The sequence below is a fragment of the Schistocerca gregaria genome, chromosome 4 (genome assembly GCF_023897955.1).
Source record: "Schistocerca gregaria isolate iqSchGreg1 chromosome 4, iqSchGreg1.2, whole genome shotgun sequence".
Taxonomy (NCBI): Eukaryota; Metazoa; Arthropoda; class Insecta; order Orthoptera; family Acrididae; genus Schistocerca; species Schistocerca gregaria.
This window is the reverse complement of record NC_064923.1, coordinates 180,788,015-180,813,358: the sequence shown is the minus strand read 5'-3', so window position 1 is coordinate 180,813,358 and position 25,344 is coordinate 180,788,015. Positions and strand designations below refer to the sequence as shown.

At 44.3% G+C, this 25,344-nt stretch overlaps 2 protein-coding genes across 3 annotated transcripts in view; one reads left to right on the top strand and one right to left on the bottom strand.

Annotated features, from left to right (window-relative positions):
• The window catches only part of LOC126268175 (opioid-binding protein/cell adhesion molecule homolog), a 2,429,635-nt gene that overhangs the window by 621,299 nt on the left and 1,782,992 nt on the right, over positions 1-25,344 (bottom strand). The window lies entirely within an intron of this gene.
• LOC126268170 (sodium-coupled monocarboxylate transporter 1-like) overlaps positions 1-25,344 on the top strand; it is a 112,419-nt gene that overhangs the window by 34,581 nt on the left and 52,494 nt on the right. For both annotated transcript variants that reach the window (XM_049973762.1, XM_049973761.1), the window contains exons 4-6: positions 8,247-8,364; positions 13,065-13,132; positions 24,188-24,342. In XM_049973762.1, coding sequence (XP_049829719.1) covers positions 8,247-8,364; positions 13,065-13,132; positions 24,188-24,342 — 341 coding nt within the window. The remainder of the gene's footprint in view (positions 1-8,246; positions 8,365-13,064; positions 13,133-24,187; positions 24,343-25,344) is intronic.

Sequence of the window (25,344 nt, the reverse complement as noted above, 5' to 3'; positions counted from 1 at the left end):
ACTAACTTACAAACACGAGTTTACATTTCACACACAACTTTCAACTAGAAATTGTAATTACCTATTCGTGATTAATTGAATGACATTAAAACTATTATTAACAAGGTGTCGGTTCAAGTAACGCCATCAGCACAGTTGGAGCTGTATATTAACATTGAAACAGTAAGTGTAAATATCAAAAGATTCGCTTCTCGGCGCCCAGCGTTGTAGCTAAATCCCGAGTCTCACTCTGCTCCAGTACGATACGACTGCCGCTCGCCCGGCCGTTCTCACACTCCGTGATCATCTGACACGTCGTTCGATCAGTCTGCTTTGTGATCTTACCTACTCGCTGGTCGTGCGTAACAAAATCTTTTTGCACTGTGAATTAAAGTATAGCAATTAAACGTAATAAACATGGGTAGGAATGTGACGTAAATGCCACAACTACGCAGACCCTGTAACTCCCTCTCACCTGAAAGACAAATTGTTATAATTTTAATAATATGTAATGATTTATGAGAAGTCATTATTACTCCCTGAATCCAGTTATTGTATGGAATCTGTGTTGAAGATTTCCTTTCAGAGACACAAAGTAATCTCGATGAACTGCTATTATTATTATTATCATTATTATTATTACTATTATTCATTTAACTGCTGCTTTGATTAAATTCTTGTTGTTATTATTAATTCAAAGCATTAGTTCCTTAGTATTCAGTCTCTCTAAAAAACAGTATAGATCTTTGAAATGAATAAATAACCAAACTGATCTCATTAGACGACGTCAATGTTCAGGGGATTGTCTATGGCAGACTAGAGATCTGCTGCTGCACGCTGACTGCGAGCTGTACTCGATGTGTTCGCCGGTCGTCGAACTGCGTGCCGAATCTGTAGGAATCAGAGTCTATCTTAACTAAGATCCTCATCTCCTTTGTATGGAAGCCTGCCCGCGAAGTGGATTTCTTTAAAAGTCTTTAAATTAATGACCATATAGAGTTTGCAGGTTCGAGCTTCCACAGTCCAAAGAAATATCTCGTAGTCATGCACAAATATTTGAAATTTTACGCCTTGTGTATGCTATTGAGAAATTGGTTTATTGGCTTATTATTCTGGCAAAAAATAAGAAAATGTCTTTCAATTAAAGATGGTGGTCTCGCAACAATGCCTTGCCGTAATACATTCGTCCATGAAGCTAGACTACACCATTTCACAACAGTTAACATCGAACCAAAGCCCTCTTAGTTCAAGGAATACAGAAAGCGTCTGCGGTAGCACTGCTTTCTTCCAATCAGTTGCGCTCGAGTACACTTCAGATATGAAGGGCTTATGTTCATAGTGGTACAAGTCCATTACCTCCACGTTTCTGCCTATAATGCTTCTGAAATTAATGATCGAAATAAACAGAAAGAAAGGTTCATCTCTAGCAGGAAGTGGTACCTCAACTGCAGCCCTTTCAGCGCTCATTTAACTTTAGGACCTTGTAACTGAAAATGAAGAAAAATGGACTTGTACCACTATTGAGATAAGCTTTTCATATTATCTTGTGCGGCCAAGTAAGCATTACTCGCCCACTAACAGCCACAACCCCTCTGCGCATTATAGGCTTACGGTCGGCGTTAGAGTTTACGTATGCTCCCTTTAGTTTCGAGCTTGGCTGTCCTGCACTGTCGGTAAAGGTAGTTTTCAAAGTTACATATTTTGAATGTATTCCTCGAAACTTATCCTCAAACGACGTTTATCGGTACCACCTTGTTGCGCATATACTAATATCATAACTGATATTGTTCACACGGCCGTCTTTCGCACTAAATTGTGGTACTCTTAAGGCGGACAGAAACAAAGGACAATTGGTATTAACGGTTCCCCTGTCTATACCTCGACGTTGATGTTACAAGATCATTACTATACAAATTCATTTTAAGTAAAATCATTGTGAGTTATAAAATGACAACTTGAAAAATGAATGATTACTTGAAAAGTGCGGAAGTAAAGCAATGACCACATTTAGATACACGTGACAGTAAAATTTAACTGTCTGATGAAATGGGTAAGTACCACCTCTGGGCTGAACTTTTCAAGTCAAACACCTCATTCAGCCGGTGCTGTTCTTGACGGCTTGACTCATTTTAAAAGCGGCAAAACCGCTACTCTTCAGACCACACTCCAGTTAACGACAGTCTAATTTCTGTGTTCTTTGGACCAGCAGCTCTGCCTACCCGTAAAACTTACATGCTATGTAATATACTGATAAACCATAACATTATGACCACCAACTTACTGTCGATATAATCCAGTACAGGCTGTAGCAGCGTCACCTGGCGAGGAATGACTGCTAGTCAGACACACGCACGGTGCATACAGTGTCAGTAAGGGTGTTGTCCGTCTGTAGAAAGGTGAAGGCGCGCTGTCTATCTGAGTTTGACCGATGGCAAACTGCCACGGCCCGGAGGCTCGGCACGAGCATTTTGGAAACCGCACGACACCTCGAGTGTCCGAAGAGTGCCGTCGTGAGTATCTTTAACACGTAGCGAAACTAAGGTGAAACCACGAACAGACGGCGGGGGTTGGGCGGCCACTCCTCATTACAGACATGGGACGTCGTAGGCTGTTCAGACTGGTAAAACAGACCATGTGGCGAAGTGTGATGGGACTAAAATCAGACTTAAACGGTGGAAAGACAACAAGGATATCTGAACACACGCTGCATCGAACACTTCTAACGATGGGCCTACAGAGTTCAAGCAATAAAGAGAGGGTCAGCATCGGCAACTACGACTAAAACAGGTACCTGAGACATCGGGACTGGGTGTAGGCGCAGTGGCTGGGCGTTGCGTGGTCTGATAATACCGATACCTTTTTCATCATGCAAATGGCAGGGTGCAAATCCACCGTCTTCCAGGAAAACAATTCCTTGACACCTGTACTACGGGACGGAGACAAGGTGGGTGCGGCTCCATTATGCTCTGAGGAGCATTAATCTGGGAATCCATCGGTTCAGTGGAGCTGTTGCAAGGAGTACCGTGCACTGATTGCAGACCACGTACACCCCTTCATGACGATCACATTTCCCGACGGCAGTGGCATTTTTCAGCAACATAATGCACCATTTGATAAGGCCAGGAGTGTGATGGAGTGGTTGGAAGAACACATCGGCGAGTTGCAATTGACGTGCTGGCCCCCAAGTTGCTAGATCTGAACCCGACCGGACACATCTTGGATGTGGCTGAACGTGGCGTAATAGCGTAGGTGACTCACATGTGTAAATGTGATGCCAGCTCCTTCCAGTGACATAGCAAGGGTTCCTTTCTCCTATGCCATGACGTGTTGTCGATGTTATCCGAGCCAAAATTGGACGTGCCGGTTATTAGGTAGGTAGCCATAACGTTCTGGTTGGTCAGTGTGTGTGTGTGCGCGCGTGGCGAGCATGCGTGTGTGCCAGATAGTTGAGCCAATATCTTCATTGTCGCTTGGCTCAGTAAGAGAACAGAAAGTGGAGGCCATTACCAGACAGGAATCAGTGGTCACCGGACAGAAAAGGAAAGTATTTGTTGCCGTTAAGGACTCATCATATTGCTGTAGAAATATGAAAGTGGTGCTGCTTTCACTGCTGTGTACCAGAGTTAAATGTAGTCATTGTAATACTAATAGTGGTGGTGTCAATGCGACTAGAGTCATTGTTATTGGAATAATGAAAGGAAGTTGCTGTCCTAATGACAAGGAAAAACCAAGAACATAGAAAATAGTACAAACGCGTTGTTCTCTTTTTGTAATAGCAATATCATGTTCATTTCATTAATGAGGCTGAAGGCATCCTTAATTTTTAGAGGAATGACTCTGTTGTACTTCTTGTAATCACCGACAGTGTGCGACCACTTACAGGCTGTGACTCTTGAAGTTTTCCCGGCGTATCGAACATTCCAAAAGATTTCGGGATTGCAGCCGGATCTCGTCGACTTCTTTCCACGATATTTCGGCTGACAACCTTACAGCCATCTTCAGGCAAGTGTTTGACACTGGAGATTCCATTTTTTTTCTTGATTGATTTTCAATTCCCCCCGAAGGGGGGGGGGGGGGGGGGCGGGCTGGAGCAGCTTAATACGCTGCTCTACAGCCTACAGACTTTTTGGTAAGAAAGGAAGAAGAATGAAACAAGGAAAAATAGGCGATAAAATGATGACCTAAAGTGTAAAACGGCGAAAAATGCGGAAAATTAAAACAGAAAGCAAAAGGTGTGCCAATGTTGATAAAATACATTGGAATCGGACAAGTAACGTAGTAGACACACAATTAAAAAAAAAACATGGCGACAGTCTGGTTTCTGTTCGCAAGAGATAAAAAAATCATACCCAGCGACAGTATTATGGCTGTTCGCTACACGTCCCTAAAGGCATACCACGGAACACTCACTGGAAAACAAACACTGTAAAACACTGCACGAAAAACAGTGGCACAAATATGACATTCCTGAGCCAAAGGCAGATGGGGGGCGAGACCTGGAGGAGGGGGAAAAAACAAGGAGCGAGGAGAGGAGAAAACGAAAGTGGGGAACCAAGGAGGGAGAGGACTCATAAGGGGGGAGAGGGCAGGGCAGACGCGAGAGGGAATAAGAAGAGGCAGAGGAGGGAAATGCAAAAGGACTCAGGGCAGAGAAGGGGCCAGCGCGAGGGGAGGTGCGGAAGAAAGAGGAAGGAAGGAAGGGGGGAGAGGGAGCCCACGAAAAGGACAGAGGATAGGAGGGGGAGTGAGGATCAGAATTGATAGGAGGGATAAATGGAGAAAGAGAGGGCGTCATCCGGGAAGGGGAGTTGATGAAAGCCACCATGGGAAAGGAGATGTAGTGTGTAGAGATGGAGGGTAGGGGAGGAGCAACCAGAGGGTGAGGGGGTTCAAGGCGCCAGGAGGTGTAGAGGATGCGTATATGTTCGAGGAATAGGAGCAGATGGGGGAAAGGGATGAAATCATAGAGGATCCGCGTGGGGGACGAGAGGCGTATACGGAAGACGAGGCGGAGTGCATGACGCTCAAGGATCTGGAGGGACTTATAGAATTTGGGGGGGGGGGGGGGCAGATATCCATGCAGGACTGGCATAGCAGAGGATGGGACGGATTAATGATTTGTAGGTGTGGAGGATGGAAGAGGGGTGCAACCCCCATGTCCAGCCAGAGAGGAGTTTGAGGAGTCGGAGGCAGTGGTGGGCTTTGGATTGGATGGAGCGGAGATGAGATGAGGGATCCAGGTGATGTGACGGTCAATGGTGAGGCCAAGGTAGGTGAGGGTGGGGGTGAGGAGATTGCTTGTGCACGTCGCTCTATTTATACATAAAAGTGCGACAAGACGCGCATGCCCAAGTTACCGTTGCATGCGCGCCACCTGTCGATTCCAAGGCCCTCTACAATATTACTGCATCTATGGAGCGCAAGCGAATGCGTGGTACAACTAAAACACGCACGCCGCCTGTTGGCAGACGTGTCCAAAACAATAAAATGCAAAATTTCAATATTAAAATTAAAACTACCTGTCGCTCGACATGTCAGAAGGCATAAAAAGTTTTCTTTTGGTTGATATTAAAGAAATCAACGGGTCACAGGCCTTATTCAATTGAAAGCCGCCATCACGATTAATGAGATTTTCCGCCAAACGTATTTCCACGGATTCCTTGACAACTGAATCCCAGAAGGATCTCGATGGGGCCAAGATTTTCGTGGCCAAATACTCCATGGTATGTCCCGTGGAAATACAATGGCTGCCTACCATTTCTGGACGTCATGGTTAATCGCAAGGTGGATGGGTCATTGGGGCATTCGGTCTATCGAAAACCCACGCATACGGACCTGTACCTGCAGGCGTCAAGCAGTCATCACCCGTCACAAACTATGGGGGTCCTTCGAACGTTGTTGCATAGGGCATATGTCGTGTCTGATAAACACAGTCTTGCAGACGAATTAGAGCACTTGAAATCTGTATTTCAACATAATGGATATTCTGCACATCAGGTCAGCACTGCTTTAAGGATGAAAAAAAGTGACCACCCACAAGATAAAGAGGATAAGTAGGTGTTTAAGTCCCGAGCATTTCTCCCATATGTCGGTAACATTTCATCGAAAGTAGGCAAAATTTTAAAGAAACATCGTGTGAAAGCAATCTTCCGGCCACCTACAAAGACTCGTGTTCTTTTGGGCTCAGCCAAGGATGATCTGGGATTACGGAAGGCTGGAATTTATAAAATACCTTGCGAGTGTGGGAAAGCCTACATTGGTCAGACCACGTGCACAGTACACGACCGCTGCGTTGAACATGAGCGCCACACTCGCCTTTTACAGCCCAGTAAGTCGGCCATAGCCGAACATTGTATTTCCACAGGACATACCATGGATTATTCTGCCATGAAAATCTTGGCCCCATCGAGATCCTTCTGGGATTCAGTTGTCAAGAAATCCGTGGAAATACGTTTGGCGGAAAATCTCATTAATCGTGATGGCGGCTTTCAATTGAATAAAGCCTGGTACCCGTTGATTTCTTTAATATCAACAAAAAGAAAACTTTTTATGCCTTCTCACACGTCGAGCGACAAGTAATTTTAATTTTGATATTGAAATTTTGCATTTTATTTTTTGGACACGTTTGCCAACAGGGGGCGTGCATGTTTTACTTGTACCACGCATTCGTTTGCGTTCCATAGATGCAGTAATATTGTAGAGGGCCTTGGAATCGACAGCTGGCGCGCATGCAACGGTAACTTGAGAATGCGCGTCTTGCGGCACTTTTATGTATAAATAGAGCGACATGCACTAGCAATCTCTTGCCTTGCCCTTGCCCCCACCCCGCAGCGCTCCCAACACCTTCTCCAATCCCATCTTGACCGGTTCACCGCTTGGTGCAACCAGTGGTTGCTCAAGGTCAATTCCTCCAAAACCCAGGCTATCATTGTAGGCAAAACCACCCCTTCCTTCCGCCTCCTTCATTTCTATCTCACCGTCTATGGTCGTCCTATCGCCCTCATCCCCACCCTCAAGTACCTTGGCGTCACCCTCGACCGTCGACTCTCCTGGACACCACATCTCCGGACAATCCAAGCCAAGGCACGCTCCCGTCTCCATATCCTCAAGCTCCTTTCCGGTCGTACGTGGGGTCTAGACCCCTCCACCATACTCCACACCTATAAATCCCTCATCCGCCCCATCCTTTGTTACGCCCATCCGGCCTGGATCTCCACCCCCGCTACCTTTTACAAATCCCTCCAAATCCTTGAACGCCATGGTCTCCGCCTCGCCTATCGCAACCATCTCCCCTCCCCCATGCGGATCCTGTATGATCTCATTCCATTCCCCCGCCTCCTCCTTTTCCTTGAGAGGCTACGGATCCAGTACACCTCACGCAAACTCGATCCTCCTCACCCGCTTGTCTCGCCCATCCTCTCCCGCCCCCGCCCGCTGCTGCGCCTGTATTCCCACGTCCCACCCGGTCTCCATCTCTCTACCCTCCTTACCCTCTCCCAAAGTGGCTTCCGCCAGCTCCCCCTCCCTGATGATGTCCTCCTTCCCTCCATATACCCCTCCTACCAACTTTGATCCTCCTTCCCTCTTCCTGTCTCTGTTCCTTTGGGCATCCTCCCTCCCTCATCCCTTTCTCCGCACTCCTCCTCTGGGCTTCCCCTCCCCTGTCCCTTTACTCCTCCTCTCATCTCCTCAGCCATTGGCGTCTTTGTTCTCCCCTCTCCACCCCCCCCCCCCCCCCCGTCCTTCTTCCCCTCTTGGTTGGCAGGTCCCTGGACTCGCACACGCTACGTGCACTTTCGCGCGCCGGAGATCATCGCCATCAGTGTCTCGTGTGTGCCGTCGTGTTTAGTGTTCAGTGTTCACCGTCGCACTCCATCGTTCACCTGTGCCATCGCCGTTTTCCGTGTTTGTGCGTCGTGTCAACAGTTTTAAGTGTGGACTATCGTCTAGTGTAAACGGCTCCGTGTTTGCCTTTCTGTGTCAACTGTTTTCTTGCCCACCGTTCTGTAAACTTTGTGTAATCTTTCTGTTTTTTCTCATTTTGTATCCTATGGCTGTAGAGCAGCATAGAACGCTGCTGACAGCGTGCCTGTTGTACAGGTTTTAAAATTACAAGAAAAAAAAAAAACTTGCAATCTCGAGTGTCAAACACTCGCCTGAAGATGGCTGTAAGGCTGTCAGCCGAAATATCGTGGAAAGAAGACGACGAGATCCGGCTGCAATCCCGAAATTTTGTGGAATACACCTACAGGCTGTTTGTGTTTCAGTACTTGGAACGCCGCTTCAGCCGGACCATCCGCGTCGTGGCGTCAGCGCTCTTCACAATCGGCCTGGTGCTCCATATGCCGCTGTACGTCTACATGCCAGCCATCGCCCTAAGCCAAGGTGTGAAAGTTAACAATTCATGATAACATACAAATATGGCCACTGACTGCTTACAGAGCTTTGGGTTAGTCCTGCAGCCTGCAGTGATCTGCTGCTGCAAGGAAAGCAAGTTCTTTCACATAATTTGTATAGAATTGTATACGTGTCGCCTCAAAATCCCCCCCCCCCCCCCCACTTCTTTTTGAATCACATTCTGCAATTATTTGTTGGATGTATTCTGATCTGTGTCGTCCTTTCATGGTTTTAACTTCTACAGCTCTGTCTAATAACATGTAATTTATTCCCTGATATCTTAACAGCGGCCCTATCAGCCTGTCCCTCTTGTCACTGTTTCCTACATATTTTTTTGTACGCCTATTATGCAAAGGCTGTCCTTATTCCTAAATTTATCAGTCCATTTAATATTTTCAATGTTATTCTTTAGCTCCACATTTAAAACTCTTCGATTCTCTCCTTTTCCGATTTTCCCTTGTCCGTGATTAACTACTGTATAGTAACACTCTAAACTTGTGATTCTTTGTGATACAGATTAAGGCTAATGCTTTAAATTAGCCATCTTCTCTTGGGTAGAAATTCCCTCCCTGTCTTTGATAATTCGATTTTTTTTATGTTCTATTTATTGCGTCCGTCATGTATATTGCTTCCAAGGCAGCAGAATTTCTTACACTCGTCTACCTAGTGGTCAGCAACCTCGATGTTAAGTTTATCGCTAATTTCATTTATGGTACACTTCTGTAGTTACATATTTCTTCGCTTTACTATCCATCCATATTCTGTACTCATTACACTGCATATTTCATTCAACAGATCCTATGATTATCCTTGAGTTTCACTGATTGTAGAGTCATCAGTGAACCTTATCATTGGCATCTTTTCACCCTGAATTTTAATCCCGATGGTGAATCTTTCTTTTTGTTTTAGTTTGTTCTTCTCTTCCTCGACTTGTGGGTTGCTCAGTAGGAACGAGCGACTACTGTCTTCTCTTACATCATTTCTAATCCATGTATTTAGTTCAGTCTTCCATTTTTATTGTTCTCTCTTGGATCTTGTACATGATAACTCTTGTTTATCTCTGAATTTGAAAAATCTTCCACCTTCTAAATGATCCAACGCTTTCTCCAGGCTGCCACATCCTACAATTTTTTTTTAGCAAATATGTGTTTACGTTTTTCTTGCGTCATGAGACTTATTTTACATGTAATTTAAATTTCGTATCACTCGACACGTAACTCGGTAATTAATGATAATTTATTACGCTTTGCGAAAACTGCAAGTAAAATGGGAACGGACTGTTTGCATCTGAGTTTAAAAAGGTTTTATGGAATCATGTCACATGCACAGGAACAACGGATGTGACATCATGTGGCAATGATTGGTTTTTAAGTATTTCCGGGATTATCGAGTAAGATCGAATGACAAATAACGCCCTTACGCGGAGGCCGGCCGCGGTGACCGACCGGTTTTAGCTGCTACAGTCTGGACCCGCGCTACCACTACGGTCGAAGGTTTGAACCCTGCCTCGGGCATGGATGAGTTTGATATCCTTGGTTTAGTTATGTTTAAGTAGTTCTAAGTTCTAGCGAACTGATGATCTCAGAGGTTAAGGCCCATAGTGATCAGAGCCATTTGAACCTTACGCGGAGCGGTATGATACTGCATTCAAAGTTCGTGAGGAAAGCATACATGACACTGACTTAACATACTACAAGGTGCAAGGTTAAGAATTATGTCAAATGTGACAATACCACTAGTGGCAGACATCTTGGGATTCATTCTACACTCCTGGAAATGGAAAAAAGAACACATTGACACCAGTGTGTCAGACCCACCATACTTGCTCCGGACACTGCGAGAGGGCTGTACAAGCAATGATCACACGCACGGCACAGCTGACACACCAGGAACCGCGGTGTTGGCCGTCGAATGGCGCTCGCTGCGCAGCATTTGTGCACCGCCGCCGTCAGTGTCAGCCAGTTTGCCGTGGCATTCGGAGCTCAATCGCAGTCTTTAACACTGGTAGCATGTCGCGACAGCGTGGACGTGAACCGTATGTGCAGTTGACGGACTTTGAGTGAGGGCGTATAGTGGGCATGCGGGAGGCCGGGTGGACGTACCGCCTAACTGCTCAACACGTGGGGCGTGAGGTCTCCACAGTACATCGATGTTGTCGCCAGTGGTTGGCGGAAGGTGCACGTGCCCGTCGACCTGGGACCCGACCGCAGCGACGCACAGATGCACGCCAAGACCGTAGGATCCTACGCAGTGCCGTAGGGGACAGCACCGCCATTTCCCAGCAAATTATGGACACTGTTGCTCCTGGGGTATCGGCGAGGAGCATTCGTAACCGTCTGCATGAAGCTGGGCTACGGTCCCGCACACCATTATGCCGTCTTCCGCTCACGCCCCAACATCGTGCAGCCTGCCTCCAGTGGTGTCGCGACAGGCGTGAATGGAGGGACGAATGGAGACGTGTCGTCTTCAGCGATGAGAGTCGCTTCTGCCTTGGTGCCAATGATGGTCGTGTGCGTGTTTGGCGCCGTGCAGGTGAGCGCCACAATCAGGACTGCATACGACCGAGGCACACAGGACCAACACCCGGCATCATGGTGTGGGGAGCGATCTCCTACACTGGCCGTACACCTCTGGTGATCGTCGAGGGGACACTGAATAGTGTACGGTACATCCAAACCGTCATCGAACCCATCGTTCTACCATTCCTAGACCGGCAAGGGAACTTGCTGTTCCAACAGGACAATGCACGTCCGCATGTATCCCGTGCCACCCAACGTGCTCTAGAAGGTGTAAGTCAACTAGCCTGGCCAGCAAGATCTCCGGATCTGTCCCCCATTGAGCATGTTTGGGACTGGATGAAGCGTCGTCTCACTCGATCTGCACGTGCAGCACGAACGCTGGTCCAACTGAGGCGCCAGGTGGAAATGGCATGGCAAGCCGTTCCACAGGACTACATCCACCATCTCTACGATCGTCTCCATGGGAGAATAGCAGCCTGCATTGCTGCGAAAGGTGGATATACACTGTACTAGTGCCGACATTGTGCATGCTCTGTTGCCTGTGTCTATGTGCCTGTGGTTCTGTCAGTGTGATCATGTGATGTATCTGACCCCAGGAATGTGTCAATAAAGTTTCCCCTTCCTGGGACAATGAATTCACGGTGTTCTTATTTCAATTTCCAGGAGTGTATTAACACGCCATTCTTGGACAGTGAAAAACGCGTAGTGTCTACTGCAACTTGTCAAGTTAAGATCCTTCTAGAATACAAAACGTAAAACAAAGGAACATGGTTCTGCCGTTATGGCTTACCACAGTATGTATACAATTTTTAGCAGCGACAGCGGCTTAACTTAGTTAATAAGACTAGTGCCGACTACCCTTAGAAAATGATTACCACCACTGACGAAGCGTTAGATTACCAGGTGACCACAAAACGGCTCCACACATGAAATACGTGCCTCGCAATTCGCCCAGCGTGCGCAGCAGGATTAATTTGGTGAATTTAAATGAACTAAAATGTAGCATAATTGATTTCACTCGTTATTTCAAAATTACGGTATAAATACATTCAAATAATCGAGTGGGAAATCAGCATTATTCGGGTAAATTGCATAGCTGGAAAGATTACTACGGACCATAGTTTCTTTTCAGTCGAGTCATACAGATAAACAACATTTGCATCCAGACCTTGAAAGGTGATTTTAATTCACAAAACTGGTCTTTACGTAACGCTACCAGAAAGAAAGTAATAATTATTCTAATGGTTCATGTATCCATTATATGATCTTCGGGTGTGAATACAGCATAACAGGTAACTGTATTTGACTTCAAGTACAATCATTAAAATATGAATCAGGCAGTGAATAAAGGAAACAATGACAGCGTGATATTCAAGGTATCTACTCCAAAGATAATCAGTTACCTTACAGTTGTAAGTAAACAACAAGCGAACATCCAATGGATATTCGGTATGTAGCAAACTCTACAAAAGGAAATCAGGGTACCATTTCGCCAGTCATGACGTTCAGAACGTGAGCCGAAATTGATGTTTCAGCGTGACTTCAGTATAGTTTATCAGAACATAACGTAAATGATACGTTAAGAGCTGGTAAGAAAACAATTGCCACGAGCAGAAACCGTTCAGCTTTAGTTTTCAAGTCAAATTTTCTGTATGTACACCGTCAATGCAATAAGCTTGCATCTGAAGGACAACAAATATGACGTAACAGTTTCACAAAATGTCGCAAGTACAGAGATTAAATTTTCAGACTAGTTTTGTTTTTTACATATTACAGTTTTTCTCCTCTTTAGATGTAGTCATCTATCTCTTGAAATGTCATACATCAATTCTACTGTACTTGACTGCCGAGCGGTATGTTCAGAACATTTTAAACGTAAATCAACTGCAATGTCTTTAAATTAGTTTTACAAAATAAATCACTTACTCCTCGATACTTAATATGATTATGGCTTGTAATTACTCACAGTTCAATTATGCCTCCATTCATCTTCATGATGTCTACATAACTAGCGCAGAAATAATTGGAAATGAATAAAAGACATGCTTTGGAGCCAATGAAGTACATAAAAAACCTGCTTTCCATATATTATTTTTAATATCATATGAATATCAGTACTTCGACTGACTACATACTGACACACAAACCCTCCTTCTCCTCTGTTTTCAGTTTCCGGAGTTAATGTCCACCTTATCACTCCACTTGTCAGCGCAGTATGCATTTTCTACACAATGCTGGTAAGTAACAACAGTATTTGTTCTTTTAAGTCTTTAATACAGAAGTGTGTATGTACTTTCTATTCACCAGCTGTTGCTATCGAGTAATAAGTACTTCACTTTCATACATAAATTCTGTGTTGAAATAGCTTATACACTCCTGGAAATGGAAAAAAGAACGCATTGACACCGGTGTGTCAGACCCACCATACTTGCTCCGGACACTGCGAGAGGGCTGTACAAGCAATGATCACACGCACAGCACAGCGGACACACCAGGAACCGCGGTGTTGGCCGCCGAATGGCGCTCGCTGCGCAGCATTTGTGCACCGCCGCCGTCAGTGTCAGCCAGTTTGCCGTGGCATACGGAGCTCCATCGCAGTCTTTAACACTGGTAGCATGCCGCGACAGCGTGGACGTGAACCGTATGTGCAGTTGACGGACTTTGAGCGAGGGCGTATATTGGGCATGCGGGAGGCCGGGTGGACGTACCGCCTAATTGCTCAACACGTGGGGCGTGAGGTCTCCACAGTACATCGATGTTGTCGCCAGTGGTCGGTGGAAGGTGCACGTGCCCGTCGACCTGGGACCGGACCGCAGCGACGCACGGATGCACGCCAAGACCGTAGGATCCTACACAGTGCCGTAGGGGACCGCACCGCCACTTCCCAGCAAATTAGGGACACTGTTGCTCCTGGGGTATCGGCGAGGACCATTCGCAACCGTCTCCATGAAGCTGGGCTACGGTCCCGCACACCGTTAGGCCGTCTTCCGCTCACGCCCCAACATCGTGCAGCCCGCCTCCAGTGGTGTCGTGACAGGCGTGCATGGAGGGACGAATGGAGACGTGTCGTCTTCAGCGATGAGAGTCGCTTCTGCCTTGGTGCCAATGATGGTCGTATGCATGTTTGGCGCCGTGCAGGTGAGCGCCACAATCAGGACTGCATACGACCGAGGCACACAGGGCCAACACCTGGCATCATGGTGTGGGGAGCGATTTCCTACACTAGCCGTACACCTCTGGTGATCGTCGAGGGGACACTGAATAGTGCACGGTACATCCAAAACGTCATCGAACCCATCGTTCTACCATTCCTAGACCGGCAAGGGAACTTGCTGTTGCAACAGGACAATGCACGTCCGCATGTATCCCGTGCCACCCAACGTGCTCTAGAAGGTGTAAGTCAACTAGCCTGGCCAGCAAGATCTCCGGATCTGTCCCCCATTGAGCATGTTTGGGATTGGATGAAGCGTCGTCTCACGCGGTCTGCACGTCCAGCACGAACGCTGGTCCAACTGAGGCGCCAGGTGGAAATGGCATGGCAAGACGTTCCACAGGACTACATCCAGCATCTCTACGATCGTCTCCATGGGAGAATAGCAGCCTGCATTGCTGCGAAAGGTGGATATACACTGTACTAGTGCCGACATTGTGCATGCTCTGTTGCCTGTGTCTATGTGCCTGTGGTTCTGTCAGTGTGATCATGTGATGTATCTGACACCAGGAATGTGTCAATAAAGTTTCCCCTTCCTGGGACAATGAATTCACGGTGTTCTTATTTCAAATTCCAGGAGTGTAGAATGGACCCACTGAAACGTTCTTACGATACCAACTGCCCAAACTGATTATTATTGCACACCATACCAGTTATCAAACACGATATTTTGTTTTCTGGTCCATATGCAATACCGAGCAGTTCATTATAACTCAGTGAGTATCCAAGAAAGAAATATTTCATTCTGGTATGATAGATAGATTTGTACTTCCTCATCAGTTCACACACTGTAGATACTATCACGAGATAAACGCGTTACTACATGGTGCAACAACTGCATATCAGTTTTGAGACGTAATATGTTTAAGACTGTTGCCACACTGACGCCATATGTGTAGATCGTACTGTCTGGACTGCGCAGATACAGAATTTGAACTGCCAACGAAGCTGTGACTGGGTTCGTATAAGTGAATACGAATGCTTTCTTCCACACTTCTACGACTTGGTTTATAGTGTTGTTGGTATAGTTATACAGAGTAGCTTCGCTTGACAGAACGACAGAAAATTTGAAAATGAGGCCCAATTAACATTAATGCGTTCTACGTCGAAGATAATCTCTCTCCTCCTGTTTTGCTGGATTCTACAATAAAGCATTAGGAAAGACAGTCTGTAGCAAGTTCTGAACACATTCCACCTCTTGACAGTATCGTGAAGTAGCAGCGGGAGATACCCCGGTGCATGATAGATATAAATGTATCGCGATTGTGCCTGAGTGGAAGTATGTGCAGAAAATAGATTTTAAGTGAAACTAAAGATATTGGCAAGGCTGAGGTAGTTTGGACTGCCTCGGCTTTGTCGTCCGTTGTTCGTGCCTTGTTCGTACCTTAAATATAATACGTTTTCCACTTTTTCTCCCGCACGTCAGTAACCTGTTGCTGGACTGCCTACTGTACAAACCAATTTTACACTTATGCCCCAAAGTCCATATTCAATTGATTTGGATAAAAGTTTTTCACCCGTTTCCTCATTGGAGCGCTCTTTTCCCGTTTGCTATTAGGACAACCTTAACTCATCAAATGACATTTAAATTCGCTCCAGGAACAGTACACAATAATGGCGATTACATTACTTTTTAATGCAATAAAGAAAAACATAGGTACAAAGTAGCTAACTGAAAAGAAACCATGGGTAACAGAAGAAATATATCAGCTGATCGATGAAACAAGGAAGTATAAAAATGTTCAGGGAAATTCAGGAACATTCAGGAAAACAGAAATACAAATGGCGGAAGAATGAAATAAACAGAAAGTGAAGGGAAGCTAACACGAAATGGGTGCATGAAAAAAGCAAGAGTGGTAACATTAAGAGTGCAACCGGAATTCCGTTGTTAAATGCAGAGGAGAGAGCGGAAAGGTGGAAAAAGAACATCGAAGAGCTCTGTGAGAGGGCAAATGTATCTGATGTGATAGAAGAAGAAAGAGGAGTCGATTTAGAAGAGATGGGGGATACAGTATTAGAATCAGAATGTAAGAGAGCTTCGGAGGACTTAACATCAAATAAGGGAGAAGGGATCGATAACACTCCATCAGAGTCTCTAAAATCGTTAGGGGAAGTGGCAACAAAACGAATATTCACGTTGGTGTGCACAATGTATGAGTCTGGCAGTATACCGTCTGACTTTCGGAAAAAATATCAGCCACACAGTTCCGAAGACTGCGAGAGTTGACAAGTGTGACAATTACCGCACAAGCAGCTTAACAGCTCAAATTGCTGAGAAGAATAATATGCAGAAGAATGGAAATGAAAATTTAGGATGTGTTAGATGACGATCAATTTGGCTTTAGGAAAGGTAGAGGCACCAGAGAATCAATTCTGACGTTGCGGTTGATAAGATAATGGAAGCAATACTAAAGTAAAATCAAGACACCTTCATAGAACTTGTCGACCTAGAAGAAGCGTTCGACAATGAAAAAGCTGCAAGAAGTTCGATATTCTCAGAAAAATAGGGGCAAGCTATAGACAGAGACGGGTAAGATACAATACATACAAGAACCAAGAGGGAATAGTTTGAGTGGACGACTAAGAACGAAATACTCTGATTAAAAAGGGTGTAAGATATGGATGTAATCTTTCGCCCCTAGCGTTCAACCTGTGCATCGAAGAAGGAATGATGGAAATAAAAGAAAGCTTCAGGAGTGGAATTAAAATTCAAGGCGAAATTATATCAATGATACGTTTCGCTGATGACATTGCTATCCTGAGTGAAAGTGAATAATAATTACGTGACCTGCCGATTGGAACGGACAGTCTATTGAGTACAGAATATGAATTCAAGGTAAATGGAAGAAAGACGAAAGTAATAAGAAGCAAAAATGAGAACAGCGAGAAACTTAAATCAGGATTGATGGTCACAAAGTAGATGAAATTAAGGAATTCTGTTGCCTAAGCAGCAGAATAATCAAAGATGGACGGAAGAACGAGAACATTAAAAGCAGACTAGCGCTAGCGAAAAGGGCATTCCTGGCAAAGAGGAGTCTACTAGTATCAAACATAAGCCTTAATTTGAGGAAGAAATTTCTGAAGGTATACGTTTGGAGCACAGCATTGTGTGGTAGTGAAACATGGTCTGTGGAAAAGCAGGGACAGAAGAGAATCGAAGCATTTGAAATGAGGTGTTACAGACAAACGTTGAAAATTAGGTGGACTTATAAGGTAACGAATAAGGAGGTTCTGCGCAGAGCTGGAGGGGAAAGGAATACGTGGAAAACATTGTCAAGGAGAAGGGATGGGGTGATAGGATATCTGTTAAAACATCAGGGTCTGACTTCCATGATGCTAGTGGGAGCTGTGTGGGCAATAACTGTAGAGGAAGGCAGCGATAGGAATACATCCGGCAGATATTTGAGGACACAGATTGCAAGTGCTAATCTGAGCTGAAGATGGGGCTATTTCGATTATTGTGGCTAGTAAAAGACGTTTGTCGTCCAAGAGGGTTTCGATTTTATTTAAGGAAATTTCGATCGTCAGTTTTTGGCTCCTACATTATTTCCACTGGCTCTTCTACTCACAACTGTTCGATTTACAGCACAATGCATTGCACTGCACCGACGCACAACAGCTTCTCATTTTCATGGTATTATCTATCTACATTTACTTCCAGTACGCTGGTTTGCTGTGACGTTCAACAGATGACAAATGGGAACATGAAAATATAATATGTCAGGGCTGTGAAGTGCAGTGTGCTACAAATCGAATACCTGTTTTTAATAACAATGTAAGAGCGTAAAATAAAACTGACCACTGAATATGGCTTAAATAAAGCGAAAAGCGTTTACTCCCAGTAAGTCTGCATTACAGCCATAGAAGACGGAATTACTAGCGTACTGCTTAATTGCCTGATGAGCTTCATTTCTTATTCATCCAATGTATTTTAATCTTTTAACTGAATTTTGTTCTACGTTCTTCTGTGAAACTCTTTTCCAGGAATCAGTGTGCAACATTTAAAATTTTGAATTTATTTGCTTCTTGCATGATGTTTCAGAAGAAACTTTCCTTGAAATTTTGTTTTTCTTAGTCCAGCGGAGTGCTATGGTACATGAAGTTAGAGTTGACATACTCACTCCGTTTAAGTAAGAGGAGAGAGATGTCACCACTTTGTTCTCTGTCAGCAGGAAAATTGATTATAATTCCCGTCTTAATTTTACTACGTAAGGAAAATGAACTCGTGCGACCTTCTAGCAGAGTCTAAACTTATTAACTGAGAAAGTAAGGTGGTGGACAGAGATTACAACATGCGGTGGAAAAGGTTATCGTTAGTACACCCATACATTAGACTAAACAACTTTCACAGTGCTGAGAACATCATTCACAATAGCATGGGCGCAACCAAGAATTCAGTGGAGCCAAACAGAAGAAAAACGCTGAACCTTAAAAAGAAACAGGTGTCATTAATATGCTACCAAACACGTAATTGCCACAAAGACACAAACAACGTGTCGTTACTGTAAAAGCTGAATTTAACCTCGATTCTGCAGCTGTTGCTCGGGGAAAGCTCTCTTTATAAGCCAGACAGATGAGAGAGAGTTCAAAGAGACCATTTGCACTTATGAAGAATCGGTTGACAGGATGAATGGAGGTGATTACAATGTCTTCAGGCGACGCTGAAGGTGGCTTGCAACATACAACAAACTGTTACAACACTCCTGCCTGAAACAGTTGCTCGCGCGACGTTGAAATGGTGGTACCGTATCGCAGGTAACAATAAGTCTCTGTTCAAAGTAATGAATAGCAAAACTAAACCAAGACTCTAGGCGGCAAGTGCCTAGAACTGAAAGCGAAAGACCGCTAGCGCCTTCCGAAAGAAAAAAAGAAAGAAAGGAAGAGGTCTCTCGTCAACTGCTGTAAAAGGCAGCGGCCAAGATCTACCTTCTGGATAGAGAGAAATCTGATAATTTCTCTGTTCCACAGATGTTTGCCATACTATTTAAACTCCAACCAATGCAAAGTATGACGTTTCGTGTATCGAGGCGCCCCTTTTGAGAAAAAGGAGCCGTTAAAATTTACAGCGGATTCTAACGGTTTCCACCATTTTGGATTGATCCTAAGTTCTCTCATGGTGATCGTATCATAGATTAGACTTCTGGGTACTGTTCTTGCAGCATGTAAGGAATATTGTTGTGATAATCTCTTTATTCTAAGATTTTTCTTTGAGAGGTATGTATGCATGCACAACTACATATATATAAAGTTAATATTAAAAATGAAAGAAATCCGAAAGTTAATCGCAACGGGGGGACCAACATTCAAAATGAAAATAAAATAAAATTTCATCAGTTGTTGCCAGTGTCTTTGTTGTTTCCCCTTGGCGAGAGCTAATGCACATGTCTTGTCTTGTCATGTGGCGACGCAGACTTGCTCTGTCACACACACAAAATGGCCCGCCGATTGTGTGTGTCAGAACTAGAGACATGTAAAACTTCCTGGAAGATTAAAACTGTGTGCCGGACCGAGACTCGAACTTGGGACCTTTTGCCTTTTGCGGGCAAGTGCTCTACCATCTGAGCTACCCAAGCACGACTCACGCCCTGTCCTCACGGCTTCACTTCTGCCAGTACCTCGTCTCCTACTTTCCAAACTTCAAGGTCCTGAATTCGAGTCTCGGTACGGCACACAGTTTTAATCTGCCAGGAAGTTTCATATCAGCGCACACTCCGCTGCAGAGTGAAAATATCATTCAAGAGACATGTATCTTTAAACCAGCAAAAATCTGAAACCTCCTGGCAGTCTTGAAATAATAAGTTCATTACGTAACTATATTTTATTTTATTTTTTCAAGGTGATAACTATAACATTATGTCTACCCATCATATTTATACATAAAACAGTAATGCCTCGAAGGAGAAACGGTCAATGTTGAGACATATGACAGGAAGGATCATACGAAGCAAAAAAGTCTGCTAAACGTTGGCTTTAAAATGCAAAACTTAAGAGCTGTGGTAACTTCATCTTAGATATTGCGAAATAAATCTCTTCTCTTGAAAGCAATTTACTTTCCTTATTTCGGGAGGAGGTAGTATGGACCAAAAGAAGGCAAAGTTGTCTAGTAAACATGCGCTACAAATTGCGCATTTGTTCACTAGAAGCGATGTGTTTCGCAGTATGTAAGGGAAACAACTGCTCACTGATCTTGAGATATGCACTTTAGAGCCCATGTTCACTGGCTATTAGTGTCTTATTTTGGTCCATACTGCCGCCTTTGAACATATGGAAGGCAAAAATAATACAATAAAGGAGATAGAAGTGATCGTAGCTTTTAAGATATGCATTTTAGAGCTTGGATTGATCGTCCGTGTTGAAACACGTAGTTCAAAATATGACTGAAATTACATAACTCGACAGTAATGTGAAACACAACTGTTAGATGGGAATGTTATGTGAACGTGTATTTTATCTCGTCGCTTATTCGCTTTGCCCGGTACTGAACTTTTCTGACTGCGAAAATGTGAATTTAATTTAGCTGCGAGAATGTAAACTGTCAATAACTTTAAACCAAACCAAACTCGCATGAATTTACGTAACACAAAAACGGAATCAGATGCAACATTATTCATTTGAAATTGATCATTTTGAAAATAATGGTCCCAGTGTTTAATGAACTCTATCGGTTAAGTAATGAAATTTCTTATCTTTATCTGCGCAATGGTAACGCACACCGCACTGCTCTCTGTTAGTACTTTAAATTGTATAGTTAGCAAACAGCTAATGCGCAAGGCTGTTGCTTAACAGACATTTTAATTAAATCGAATATGAATAACTTCTTCAGAAAAATACTTAATCAAAAATAACATAGCTCTGGCAACTGGTGCTGACTGTGTGTAAGTAACAATATGGCACTAACTTTGAACCATGTGTTTTGACTCTTTGAAAATTAGCTCTCAATTAGCTCGCAGAATAAACTTATTATACATTAACAGTTAGCTCTACAAAATCATTGGAAGTGTGCTATACATTGTCTCAATCGTCACTTGCGAATACACGCTTTGCATTAGTGTTTGTAACTTTCTTTACCTTAATTATTTCCAACTTCTGTTGAGATTCCTTTTACAGTTAGCAATCATCATAGTATCTTGTAAATGAAACAATCTTTACTGCCCGAGCGAGTAAGTATATATCCAGCACAAATCAGACACGACACGTCCTTACACTTTAGAGTCCTCCATACATCTCTCGATGTAAAGTTACTGTTAACACATTACGCATAACACCTTGAATCAGCGATCGCTGTTGAGCAGCGACGCTACTGCACAATCGATACTAGATTTGACCATCTCTGCTTCAACATAATACTTTCTTACAAAACTTGAATTAATTTACCCTGTGTATACAGGGTGGTCCACTGATCGCGACCGGGCCAAATATCTCAAGAAATAAGCGTCAAACGAAAAAAACTACAAAGAACGAAACTTGTCTAACTAGAAGGGGGAAACCAGATGGCGCTATAGTTGGCCCGCTAGATGGCGCTGCCATACGTCAAACGGATATCAACTGCGTTTTTTTAAAGTAGGAACCCCATTTTTTATTACATGTATGTGTAGTACGCAAAGAAATATGAATGTTTTAGTTGGCCAACTTTTTTCGCTTTGTGATAGATGGCGCTGTAATACAAACACATGGCTCACAATTTTAGACGAACAGTTGGTAACAGGTAGGTTTTTTAAATTAAAATACAGAACTTAGGTACGTTTGAACATTTTATTTGGGTTGTTCCAATGTGATACATGTACTTTTGTGAACTTACAATTTCTGAGAACGCATGCTGTTGCAGCGTGATCACCTGTAAATACCACATTAATGCAAAAAATGCTCAAAATGATGTCCGCCATCTCAATGCATTTGGCAATACGTTAACGACATTCCCCTGAACAGCGAGTAGTTCGCCTTCCGTAGTGTTCGCACATGCATTGACAATGAACTGGCGCATGTTGTCAGGCGTTGTCGATGTATCACATTAGCAAATATCCTTCACCTTTCCCCACAGAAAGAAATCCGGGGACGTCAGATCTGGTGAACGTGCGGGCCATGGTATGGTGCTTCGGCGACCAACTCACTTATTATGAAATACGCTGTTCAATACCGCTTCAACTGCTCGCGAGCTATATGCCGGACATCCATCATGTTGGAAGTACATCGCCGTTCTGTCATGCAGTGAAACATCTAGTAGTAACATCGGTAGAACATTACTTAGGAAATCAGCATACATTGCACCATTTAGATTGTGATCGTTAAAAATGGAGGCCAGTTATCATTCCTCCCATAATGCCGCACCATACATTAACCCGCCAAGGTCGCTGATGTTCCACTTTTTCTCTATTGTTTAATTTGTATATTAAGTATAACTAATAATATTATTATCGTAATGTGTGGAATGCTAAATATGGATTTTCCGTTGCCCAATAGTGCATATTATGCCGGTTCACGTTACCGCTGTTGGTGAATGACGCTTCGTCCCTAAATAGAACGCGTGCAAAAAAATCTGTCATCGTTCCGTAATTTCTCTTGTGCCCACTGACAGAACTGTACATGACGTTCAAAGTCGTCGCGATGCAATTCCTGGTGCATAAAAATTTGGTACGGGTGCAATCGATGTTGATGTAGCATTCTCAACACCGCCTTTTTTGAGATTCCCGATTCTCACGCAGTTTGTCTGCTACTGATGTGCGGATTAGCCACGACAACAGCTAAAACACCTACTTCGGCATCATCATTTGTTGCAGGTCATGGTTGACGTTTCACATGTGGCTGAACACTTTCCGTTTAATTAAATAACGTAACTATCCGGCGAATGGTGCTTACACTTGGATGATGTCGTCCAACATACCGAGCAGCATACATAGCACACGCCGGTTTGGCATTTGATCACAATAGTCACACATCAACACGATATCGACTTTTTCCGCAATTGGTAAACGGTCCATTTTAACACGGGTAATGGAAGGTTCAAATGATTCAAATGGCTCTGACCACTATGGGACTCAACTGCTGTGGTCATCAGTCCCCTAGAACTTAGAACTACTTAAACCTAACTAACATAAGGACATCACACACCTCCATGCCCGAGGCAGGATTCGAAACTGCGACCGCCGGCCGCGGTGGTCGTGCGATTCTAGGCGCTCCAGTCCGGAGCCGCGCTGCTGCTACGGCCGCAGGTTCGAATCCTGCCTCGGGCATGGATGTGTGTGATGTCCTTAGGTTAGTTAGGTTTAATTAGTTCTAAGTTCTAGGGCACTGATGACCACAGCAGTTGAGTCTCATAGTGCTCAGAGCCATTTGAACCATTCGAACCTGCGACCGTAGCAGCCCCGCGGTTCCGGAATGTAGCGCTAGAACCGCACGGCCACCGCGGCCGGCACGGGTAATGGATCACGAAGCAAATACCGTCCGCACTGGCGGAATGTTACGTGATACCACGTACTTAAACGTTTGTGACTATTACAGCTCCATCTATCACAAAGCGATAAAAGTGGTCCAGCTAAAACATTCATATTTCTTTACGTACTACACGAATATGCAATTGAAAAATGGGGGTTCCTACTTAAAAAATCGCAGTTGATACCCGTTTGACCTATGGCAGCGCCATATAGCGGACCAACCATAGCGTCATCTGGTTTCCCCCTTCAAGATAGACGAGTTTCGTTCTTTGTTGTTTTTGCCTTTGATGCTTATTTCGTGAGATATTTGGCTCGTTCACTATCAATGGACCACCCTGTATAGTTTTCATTGTCATATACCTGAATACCGACCACTGCTCCGGGAACACCCTGTACATTATTAGGTCAACATCAAGTCAGTTCAGACACAAATATTTTGTCACTCAGTTCTACTGAACGCACTCTGTCATTTGTTGCTGCAGTATTACTTACCGTCCTGGGCGATGTTGACCTTGGACTGGTCGCTTCAGAGTTTGTATTTGTGTAGACCCACTAGCATACAGCAATGTTAGAGATGCTCTCATCCCCCAGAAAATATAAATTGCTGGAATTTGGAGTGAGAAATGCAGTTCCTGAGTGTAATGGTGTGGCAGGGCGGCCTGAAGGCGGTGGTGTGGACGGACTTCCTGCAGAGCGGGATCACACTGGCGGCCTTCATAGCGGTGCTCGTGATGGGACTGGTGGGCGCCGGCGGCTTCTCGGAGGTGTGGCGGGTGGCCAGCGAAGGCGGACGGGCAGACATCCTCGAGTGAGTACCGTCTCTGTCACGATTATAGCCGAGTAACGGTACGAAGGATCCCGAAACAACGCCCCAGTTCAGTGTTAAGAGCGGAATTGTTAAGTTGGGAATTGAAGGGGACTAAAACAACATATAGATGCAACTAAAGTCATTTAATTGACGTATACTATTGGACATAAAACCTGGCCGGCGGCCGGCCGCCACAGAGCCTAAGTAGGTGCACATCGAGATGTGGGCCAAATAACGTGGCAACTCTCATTATTCTGTAAGTCCGGTTATCTGCACAAAGTGGCAACGCTGTAGCCGGCGACAGTCTCTGGAGGAAGTGTGGTCTTTTGTCCTAGCCATTCTGTTAGAACTACACCCGTCGTCTTGTGAATGCAATATTTGGCTAAGGAGACCATTCGCTGGCTAAAGTTTTATAGCGCCTTTCGTCTAAATACTAAAGTAATGAGTGTAATGGGAGGAGAGCTATAACCTATTTCACCTCCTGACACACCTGCAACAACAGTTTCGTCGAGTAACACTTTTGCCATAGATTACTAGTGAGACTGTCTGCCTGTGAACGCCGCATGCGTCAGACGTCTCCGGGACGTGTTAAAAGCGCCAGCTACAGCTCAACGCTGTGTTTAGTATAAAATGCTTTACTGGTCGCGATAGTTCACTCGCTCGTTATATTCTCTTCTCACACTGACGAAGTAATCTGAGCAGGTGTTGCATTTATAAGACACTGATTCAAATAATTTAATATTTCGACCCTATTAAGGTCATTGCACTTTAAAATTTCTACTGGTTTTGTTTACCATGTTCTGTAATAACGACAATCAGGGCAAAGACGGAGAGCTAAACGACGGAGTATCATGTCTGCTCCATGCCGCCATGCTTGTCTCGTGACATAAGGCAATGGTAATAGCTGATTTTGATCTCAGTGGACTACCGATATGTATCGCTTCAATTTTTCTTTTTATTCTGCAACTAGCCACAATGCACCAACTGCACGATCCGCTGTTT